The sequence below is a fragment of the Cynoglossus semilaevis genome, chromosome Z (assembly GCF_000523025.1).
Source record: "Cynoglossus semilaevis isolate Cse_v1.0 chromosome Z, Cse_v1.0, whole genome shotgun sequence".
Taxonomy (NCBI): Eukaryota; Metazoa; Chordata; class Actinopteri; order Pleuronectiformes; family Cynoglossidae; genus Cynoglossus; species Cynoglossus semilaevis.
The window spans coordinates 1,164,452-1,174,475 of record NC_024328.1 but is presented as its reverse complement, the minus strand read 5'-3'; the positions used below and the strand labels follow the sequence as shown (position 1 = coordinate 1,174,475).

The 10,024-nt window shown below is 38.9% G+C and overlaps 2 protein-coding genes across 4 annotated transcripts in view; one reads left to right on the top strand and one right to left on the bottom strand.

The window, feature by feature from the left end:
- The window catches only part of LOC103397377 (ubiquitin-conjugating enzyme E2 L3), an 8,222-nt gene extending 5,738 nt beyond the window's left edge, over positions 1–2,484 (bottom strand). Inside the window, exon 1 of the mRNA XM_008335620.3 lies at positions 2,274–2,484. Coding sequence (XP_008333842.1) covers positions 2,274–2,300 — 27 coding nt within the window. The 5' untranslated portion in view covers positions 2,301–2,484. The remainder of the gene's footprint in view (positions 1–2,273) is intronic.
- A 162-nt stretch (positions 2,485–2,646) lies between these two features.
- On the top strand, positions 2,647–10,024 carry pias2 (protein inhibitor of activated STAT, 2). Of its 3 annotated transcripts, none has more exons than XM_017042793.2 (14): positions 2,647–3,432; positions 4,906–5,087; positions 5,543–5,630; positions 5,721–5,771; positions 6,510–6,600; positions 6,683–6,817; positions 6,911–7,016; positions 7,204–7,277; positions 7,471–7,631; positions 7,786–7,919; positions 8,054–8,231; positions 8,557–8,693; positions 8,789–8,826; positions 9,030–10,024. In XM_017042793.2, exons 1-14 carry the CDS (start codon positions 3,392–3,394, stop codon positions 9,240–9,242), a joined length of 1,629 nt encoding a protein of 542 aa, XP_016898282.1. In that variant the 5' UTR covers positions 2,647–3,391; the 3' UTR covers positions 9,243–10,024. The 3 variants fall into 3 exon arrangements, with proteins under 3 accessions (XP_016898282.1, XP_008333840.1, XP_008333841.1); XM_008335618.3 differs by having other exon boundaries at positions 2,648–3,432; positions 4,903–5,087; positions 9,030–10,023; XM_008335619.3 differs by having other exon boundaries at positions 2,649–3,432; positions 4,923–5,087; positions 9,030–10,022.

Below are 10,024 nucleotides of genomic sequence, written 5' to 3'. Positions count from 1 at the left end.
GCGGCCGCAGTAATGCGGTCGCTGTATCGGTCCGTTGTGGTGAAGAAGGAGCTGAGCCGAAAGGCGAAGCTCTCGATTTACCGGTCAATCTACGTTCGATTTACCGGTCAATCAACGTTCCTACCCTCACCTATGGTCATGAGCTTTGGGTCATGACCGAAAGAACGAGATCCCGGATACAAGCGGCTGAAATGAGCTTTCTACGCATGGGTGGCAGAGCGCTCCCTTAGAGATAGGGTGAGGAGCTCTGTCACACGAGAGGAGCTCGAAGTAGAGCCTCCACATCGAGAGGAGTCAGCTGAGGTGGCTTGGGCATTTACATCGCATGCCCCCCGGACGCCTTCCTCGGGAGGTGCTCGGGTGTCGTCCCTCTGGGAGGAGACCTAAGGGAAGACCTAGGACACGCTGGAGCGACTATGTCGCTCGGCTGGCCTGGGAACGCCTTGGGGTTCCCCCAGAAGAGCTGGAGGAAGTGTCGAGGGAGAGGGAAGTCTGGGTGTCCCTGCTCAGACTGTTGCCCCCGCAACCCGGCCCCGGATAAGCGGTTGAAGATGGATGTATGGATGGATGGTTTAAAGTACAGGAACGTGAGAAATAAGTATGTTAAACACAAAATAGAAAAATGGCTAGAATTTTGCCACCAATAAAGTAAAATATGGCTGTAGCTTATTTTGTATATACAAGTATGTGTAACAAAGGTAATGTTTAATATGTTCATGGGGTAATATTTTTCTGACAGTTGTGAAAGCAATTTTTTTTCAATAAAATTATTTGTTAATAACATTTATTATTTTAAAAAAATGTCAAATGTACAAATAGTGGTAATAGACAATGATGTGAAAATAGGAGAATAAATGTGGGTAGACATTGCAGTTAGTCCTTAAATGTGTAAGGTTTAGTCCAAACCATCCCAGGTTATACACATCCTTATGCTGGGTTGGTAGGTAGATAATTTCAATAAGCAAGTTAGTAAAGACTTTGACTTAATAACTAATTTAATCCTATGTTATCAAAGATCTACCAGACAATACATCAGGATTGGTTCATTCCTTCTCCTTTCAGCTATAGGAACAAACACCAAATGTGGAACAAGCAATTTCCTTGCTTGTTTTATGTTAACTTCCATGCACACAATGGAAAAGTAAAGCATGCGGTATAATAAAGAGATGTGCCAATAGGTCAAAGTAACAATTTAACCTCTCCCGATGTCTTGCTCACCACATACAATCCTAAAACGAAATAGGGTTTAATATTATACCATCTGTTGTTTTTCATGCGGTATATAATATTGACAAAGTACATGTATACATGTATGTTCTGACTCAATAATACAATGGAATACCATGCTCACACACACTGCAGGACCATAAGCGAATAAAAACATTATTTTCCTAAACGTCAGAGTGTGTCGTGGACTTGTGCAGGCAAATATGCACAGTCAAAAGAGATCAAGTTAATTATTTCCCCAGCACTTTATGGACGCTTATACTTCTACTTTCACTCCAGCCTTTTCATCCATGTTGTTCACATGGTAGCATGCGGACGTTAGAAAAGTTGAAAGTTCAGAAATGTTGACAAATTGAAAATGTTCGATTCGCTTAACCAAATGCCTGGTGTAAATTAAAGTATTGGTGAGAGAGAGATAAACTGGTTATGTTGGTGTTCTAACCCACAGAACAGGTTAATACAAAACCTTGCATAACATCCCGCCGCCTGTCTACAAATCGATACAAATCCTATGCTGTACGTCTAAATCATTCAAAGACACAACCAAGGTAAACAACACACTTGGCTTATATTATCCACAAGTGTCCCTACAATGGATCTCAGACTCCCGAGAGAATGTTTGGTTGACGTTAAGCTCTGAAGCTAGCAGTTTAGCTGCTTAGCAGACACCGTGTGTGAGGAAACTGAAGGATGTGTAATAGAAACACTCCCCGTCGCTCACATTTCCAAAACACACACCAAAGTTAAAGACATAGTAAGCTGTTGAATCAAATGTTCGACAGCTGTTCGTCTTTGGCAGCTTGCTGCAAGACTTACTGACCTAATTTACCGGTGCTTCGCTACATAACGGTGATACTGGGTCGGCTGCTGGGTGAACAGTTGTGACCTCTCATTTTACAAATTTTAGGTTTATATCCGGTACCAAACGGTAACTCCCTCGAAATAACTAAACACCACCCTGTGTATATAACAAATAAGCCCACGAACCGCAACCAACACCTCTACCTTCTTTAGTTGCATGGAAATAAGGGGATCGGGAGATTTACCTTGGCCAGCCTCCTGCTCGCTGCCATCTTGAAACTATAGTGTGCTCCCAGAATTCACAGCGAGGGGAATATTGGTCTTTTAAGGATGGAGAACAGCTGTATTAGAAATGTTGCTCGAACATTGGCTGGAAAATGACTTTAGTTAGAGAAGTTAGTGAACAAATGTGATGTTCACCGCCAAATATGTATTTCTCTTCTGTTTTTGTTTCTATGCTGTCTTCTCATAATAAACAACAATATTTACTGCAGTGCAAAGCTTTTTTGGATACAATTTCACTTAAAAGGATCAAAGTTGTCTTTTTCTATGACCAGCATTACATAAACCTGTGATGTCCCTTGCCCCCTGGTCACCTGGACCCACAAGACAGGCCGGTCCCAAATTGTACAAGACATTTTCTCGTTATTATAGCTGTATAGCATTTTTGACTGACTACTGAAAACTCAGTTTGGAACCAGGCTACATAATTATATAGCTAAGATCACTGAAAAGGCAAGTTTCACATTGTTAAGAATGTTAGGTAAGGCCTGTCGTTTCAAGGCTCCTTCAGGATAAACCATCTTTCTGTGGCATTCCACCTTGTACAACGACTTTTGTTTGCCTTTGCAATAAAAGTTCTTCAAATTACAATAACAGTTCTAATTACAATCAGTCTTGATTGTTGGGATAGTAAATCTTGAAAAACAAATAGGACAATAGAATTCTGAGAGGGACAAGGTGTGACACAATAATAGAAGTAAAAAGAGGGTAATCTTTAATAGCACTTAAAGGTATGGTAAGCATTTTGGGAGCAGGACCTTTAGAGAGCGCTAAGGCTCACCATCGTGCAGTTCAGTTCCAGTTATCCAAGTATTACTTTAACAGATTTCTCTTTCAGCTCTACTGAAGTAAAACTAAATAGAAACTGAGGAATATAATATCTTAAGAGTCCGGAGTCTTTGACGTTTTAATTGCCAGAGCATCGGTGCCCTCTTTATTTTTTCTCGTTCCATTCAAAAACGACAACATTTTGATTGTAGCACATTCATATTTACTATGGTATTCAAGATCGAAAGAAAATAACGTCCTAGGAAGTTCCCCGCCGCTGGTAGGTAACCCGGAAGTACTCGCGCTGGGCGGGATGAGCGGAAAATCAAGATGGCGAAGAACGAAGACTTTCGGGTAAGCGAAGAAAAACACAACCTCATATTTGTTATTTCTCCCTTTATTTAAACTGGAAATATCTTGTGCTGGCAGAATACGTAAAGTGCAGGTTGATGTACTTATGAACATAACATTTTTAAACACGGACATAATTGACCGCCTCACATAGTTTACATTTTGAGCGGTAGCTGAAATGCTAACCGTTGAAGCGAAAAAAATCAGAAACATTTATTTTGTTTACGAACAACTGGTGTATCCGTACCGAAACTCGCCCTGGTGTCAAAGGTAAAATAATGTATATTTGACGCGTGCATCAGCAGAATATAACAATCTTATACAAATAGCTCTAGAGTACAGTGCTACCTTAACAGAAAAGTTTTTTCTGATCATTTTGGAAATTTTGAATGTTTCAATGTGTTGTAGCATCGACAGGACAGTTTATAGAAATTTCACTAATACTTTAACAAAAAAGAAGGAACAGTTCAGCTGCTCCTCCCACCTGTTACAGTTGTTTGAGTGTTTGTTTACTTTGTGCGGCGGAACTCGTACTGCTTACACGTACACAAATCATGATATAAAATCGTCAAGATAGATTTTAATTTAAAAAATGATCACATTACATATATAATATAGCGACAATCTGCCATTAAAAAATATAATATCAAAATAACGTATTTAAATACAACACAAATGTTAGTATGTTGTTGAAACAGAAGGACAAATTAAAGCAGATAGATGTCTGTGTTATACACCTGTTTTGTGACTAATCCAAGTGTTGCTATACTTAGTAAAGAAAAACGACAAGAAAAATATGCAGTAAGTATCAAACTCAATACACAAAATTCAGCTTCTCACAGTTGGTGAGTTGGTGGTGTTTTTAGCCATTTCTGACCTCAGTTGTTTCAAAACATCAGTGAGAGCCTGTAGAAATATTAAGCTTTTGTCATTTGTTTATTCCATACAAACAGTTGCTATGCTTGGCTACATTTACAAGTCCCACCTTCTGAGAAACAAATGTACTTGTGATTAACCATTGCCATTTTCTGTTCTTCCTGTTTCAATAACAAATTTACCAGAGAGTGGACTTTGTCCCCATTAGACTGTTTTGGTTATGTTATCATCCTTTGATAAGTGTAGAAATACATTTGGTCATCCTCACAGTATCCGACATAATTTCCTATATTGTATTTGTTTAATTTACATTCTAGAAAGGAAGGCTTTTAACTAAATATATAGTGGAAATAAGCAACAATAATTTGGCCCACATTAAAATGTGTTCAAATGTATTTGGATTAGTCTTCACAAATCAATCAATAAATTGATTTAGCAGTCCTTTATAATAATAATAATAAACTTCTACATGATAATGAGTTGATTCTGAATTCCTTCACTAAATATCTCTGTCTCTGTTTTTAAGAGTTACTGTTATGAATAACAGTGGTAACTTGAAAATGAAACTGAAGTTAATGCTAATATTTCATTTAACAGAAGTCCATCTTGTGAACCAGACTTTTTCCTGTTCAGCGGTGAAATATCTGCAAGGCAAAACTTGAGAACCAATATGAATCTCCAGCAGCCAGGACCCATCATCCCGCCCGTCCATCCTGATGTACAGATGAAGCCACTGCCCTTCTATGATATGCTGGACGTCCTGATCAAGCCTTCCAGCTTAGGTCTGTGTTGTTGATTGAGAATATCACATAATTTCATATTTATTTAATATTACTTTTAATATGGCACAATTGTACCGGTGTGTGGAATTCTATATAAAAGCAATCATGTATTTTTACATTTCTGTCTAAATGTAAAAACATATTGTAGTAGGAAAGCTTATTATTTGCTGATATGCCAAAAATGAATGTGTAAATATATTTGAATAGCACACATTAAATACTGAGCTATTAATGTGTTACCATAATGCTCTGTTTGAACAGGGATCTGAGTATCATAAGTAAAGTAAGTCATCGGTAAAAATACTTGGTGCCTTTACACTTTTATCGTTACCAACTCTGGGTTGAATTCCTCTTTATTTTCACCTTACAGTAAAACAAATTAAGTTACCATGAGCATATATTTAACATACAGTATGTACCTCTCTAAACCTAAAAATGAATTAATTGTATTGCAGGAGCAAGCACTGCACAGAGGTACCACCAAGAGAAATATTTTATCTTTGCTCTGACACCACAGCAAGTTCGAGAAGTATGCATATCCAGGTAGGACTGAACCGTAGAAACATTTGTTTTAGAGCAAGTGGCTGTAATGGTGTTAATACCATTGATTGACAAGAGCTGTTTTGTGTGCAGGGACTTTTTACCAGGTGGCAGAAGAGATTATATGGTACAAATTCAGCTGAGGTGAGTGGCCAGATCTTTTCAAGTGCTATCAAAATATGATTAATTATTTAAAGTAAGGATACATTAGTAATTTTTTATGAGGTCCATATCTGCTTGATAAATTCATTTCTGTATAAAGTAGAGTAAAATAAAATAAGATTTTATCATTAAAAACAATCTGTTACTCTGTTATGAGAGATTTTAAGCCATGTTGACTTGATCAGGGTTTTGGTACACATCTCTGCAGTGTTGGTTTACTCTTTGAGTGACAGATTTTGATAAATAAGTAGAAGTTTTACAATAATTTGGAAAACTCTGAATGCCTCCCAAAGTGAGTCATTCTTATTTCAAAATTCCAGTTATTTTAATGATCCTGCGACACACGCCCCTCACTTTGCACTTGGTAGCTCCAGGCATGCTACCACTCCTAGCTGTGGAAGGATATTCTATTTGCTTTGCGCCTGATGTATATGCAACTTTAGTGTGTTACCAGCAGACATTTCTGTCTCACTCTTAAACCATTGCTATGGTTATGTAAAGCAGTTTTCTGATCTTCTTTCTGTAGAAGAGGTATGTGTAAAGATGTATAACAAAAGCTGTTACAATTGTATTGCATATAATGATATGCATTTGCAATTATAATGGTCAACACTGTTGACATCACAATATTGTAAGGTGTACATTGTCGTGGAATAAATGAAAGACCTTCGATGTTTTTTAAGGAGACTCTGTACATTAAGCTTTTTTTTGTGTTTGTAGGTTTTGCTTGTCAGAAACAAGTTGTCCTCAAGAGGATAATTACCCAAACAGTCTGTGTATAAAGGTTAATGGAAAGCTTTTTCCTCTGCCAGTAAGTTTCACAGTGTAATTACAGTATGAACAAATTATATTCTTTCTGTTGCATGGATTCCAAGACCTTGTTTTACTTTTAGGGTTATGCACCTCCTCCAAAAAATGGCGTTGAACAGAAGAGACCAGGTAGACCTCTGAACATCACATCGCTTGTCCGACTTTCGTCTGCTGTACCCAATCAGATTTCGGTCACATGGGCTCCTGAAATTGGAAAGGTGAGAATAACAAAAACTATATTGTAAACCTGCGTTTTCTCTTTTTCTTGGATTTAAAACATCATTACTGTTACCCGCGGGTTGTTTTTTCAGACCTATTCCATGTCTGTGTACCTGGTGAGACAGCTGACATCGCCGCTGCTGCTGCAGAGGCTGAGGATGAAGGGCATCAGAAACCCAGATCACTCCAGAGCCCTAAGTAATTACATGGTCCATCATTACATTCAGTACAGATAAACTTAAAACCTGCACTTGAGAGAAGTTTTGATTGATCTTAGATATGAGGTGATACTCATCAGTAAATTCCTGAGACTTAACATAGTGGGGGACCTTCTGTGCCTCGAAAAGGTTTTGTATTTCATCTGCTTCTCCATTCTGTGTTTTAGTTAAAGAGAAGTTGACGGCAGATCCAGACAGTGAGATTGCTACAACCAGCCTCCGGGTCTCACTGATGTGTCCAGTAAGTGAAGGAATTTTTCACTGGGATAATGTGCCTTCTGAATCCCAGTCGTCATTACCGTTTTTTTTCCATGTATTTTTTGACCAACATTTGTATTTACATATGTCACAAAAAAATCCAAAAACCAAGTTTTTCTTACAAAGGTTTACAAAACTTCTATATTTTGAACTTATTCTATTGTGTTGTGATACAGTTGGGAAAGATGAGGCTGACGGTGCCATGCAGAGCAGTGACCTGCTCTCACCTGCAGTGTTTTGATGCCGCGCTCTACCTTCAGATGAATGAGAAGAAACCCACCTGGATCTGTCCTGTGTGTGACAAGAAGGCCACTTATGAGAGCCTCATCATTGACGGGTTGGTCTCACTATTGTTGATGCACTTGTGTCTTTTGTTAAAATCAACTAAATAAACAAAAAGTCATAGTATTATTAAAGTTGCAACAAAAAAGTACAAGGTTAAGTCATTATTTTTGTGGATTAGGAATCAATAAAGATATGTTTTTATTTAGTTTATTCCTGGAAATCCTGAGCGACTGCTCAGATGTGGATGAGATCAAGTTTCAGGAAAATGGAACATGGTGTCCCATGAGACCAAAAAAAGAGTCGGTCAAGGTCCACTCCCAGTCACTTCCAAAAATTGAGGGTAATTATGTTGATATAACACATGGTCATGGTGTAAAACGTTTCTGCCAACAAGTGCTTTTTTTAGTCTAATACTGGTCCAAAAAATAGTTATTTTGTACTAAGAATGTCATTACTAAGTACTCTGTATTTTAGCTCCAGTGCGACAAACATCCGTGGCCTCTCCTACTGAACCCACCTCCACCAAGAAGGCCGATGTGATCGATCTCACGCTAGAAAGCTCCTCCTCTTCCTCTGATGAAGAGGACACAGCTCCCCCTCTGAAGAAACGCTGCGTATACCTTTCCAAGAATGAGCAAGTCCATACAAAAGGGTAAGACCGCGCCCCTGTGTCGTAGGTTTTAGAACCTGCAAACAAATAACCAATGTTGATCTTACAGCTTGGATTATGTTTTAGTGGCCACACCGTTGGGTAGTGGCTTGTAATGTTGCCTCACAGGTGGACGGTGTCTTGTTTGAAGCCTATTTGAGATGATGGTGTGTATGTTTATATTTAATTATTGTGCAGACTAAGGATAAGGTAAGTGGTGGTATAAAGTTTTTAAAGAGTTGGAGTCTCTGATTAAAAATATGCTGTACTGGAGGGATGGTGGTTTACAACTCTCCTTATGCTAAGAGTGTTCTTTCTTTGTGCTCAGAGTGTTAGCGTTCCAGCCCACTGTGCACATGCCTAATGTCCAGCCTTTGGACCCGACCTATCTGACTTCTCCCTTAACTGACTATGCAGTTCCCTTTCATCAGTCCCCACTGTCCAGCATCCCAGCAGAGATGCAGGGTGAGTCCACTGCACAGCAGTAGAAACCTTCTCACTTCTTTATGTGAGGCTGTCTAAAATAATTAAGAAAAAAATCTTCTCTGTGTCATCGTTAGGTCTGGATTTGTTTTCCTTAATACAAGCAGATCCTCAGGTAGGTTTTTCCCTTCTACTGAAGTATAAGCTGCCATAGTGTGATGTTGTTGATTTTCACTCAAACACTTAGATACTACAAACATAGTTAATGGAAACAAGGTAAAATTGTTAATTTAACTTTGTTGCTTACATCTATAAATTATAGCCAAGGCAGGATTACCATTTAATCTCAGAACCTTCTGTTTGGTTTTTCCTATTCAGCATTACCATCCTCAAATGTTTCTTGACAACTTGGCCAGCAGCAAGCAGAGCACAGCTGTTGCCAGCACAAGTGCCGCCCTGGTGTCTTCCGGCAGTCATTATGAACCCAGTGTCCACGCTGCCGGCTCCCTCCATGAAACCCGGGTCATCACAGGAGGAGGCGGAGCTAGAGGCGGGACTGACATCATTTCAGACATTATTTCACTTGACTGAGCGGCAGCTCACTTCATAGACAGTAGATCATAAATGGACGTAGCTTTCCTGTCTCTTGACAAACCCCCATGTGAATAATTTAGGCTGAAGTTTTCCTATTAGATAACTGAAATTAGAGAGTGGAACCATAAACTCCAGTGGATAAAGGTGACGGACACTTTTTCTTAAAGACTTTTGTTCTCATATTGTCTCCTACTGCCACTTGGTCTTCACTATGTTTTGATTGACAGGAAGGCTACATCTATATGTTATATACAGTCTATTGTCCCAGTGGACCTTCTTGGGCCTGTTTTATGGCCTTTTTGATATTCTGGACTACACATGTAAAGGTTGGCTGTGTCACATGCCAAGTTTCTCACAGAACCTTCCAAATTGGTATAAATGTGCACATTTATGGAGTCCTAGTGTTTTTGCGAGTTGATTTGATGGAGGCACGGGGTGTGCCGACAGTTGTTTTCATAAAGCCAACTCCTACACTCAGCCCATTAGAAGTTCAGTAGTTTTAGATGGGGAGAACTTCAGTTTTCAAAGATGATTTATACCAATTAGTGTGCTCATGTGAACATGTGACTTGCGTGTTGTCTGGTTGGTGTGAACGCAAAAATACTGTGTGAAAGAAGAGAAAGAGCTTTGACCCAAATCAGGTCTTTGCTACAGTGGCTTGAAAAAGTATTCATACCCCTTGAACTTTCCCACATTCTGTCACGTTCCGACCACAAACATAAATACATTTTATTGGCATTTTAGATAAAAGATCAACATAAAGCGACACACAATTGTGA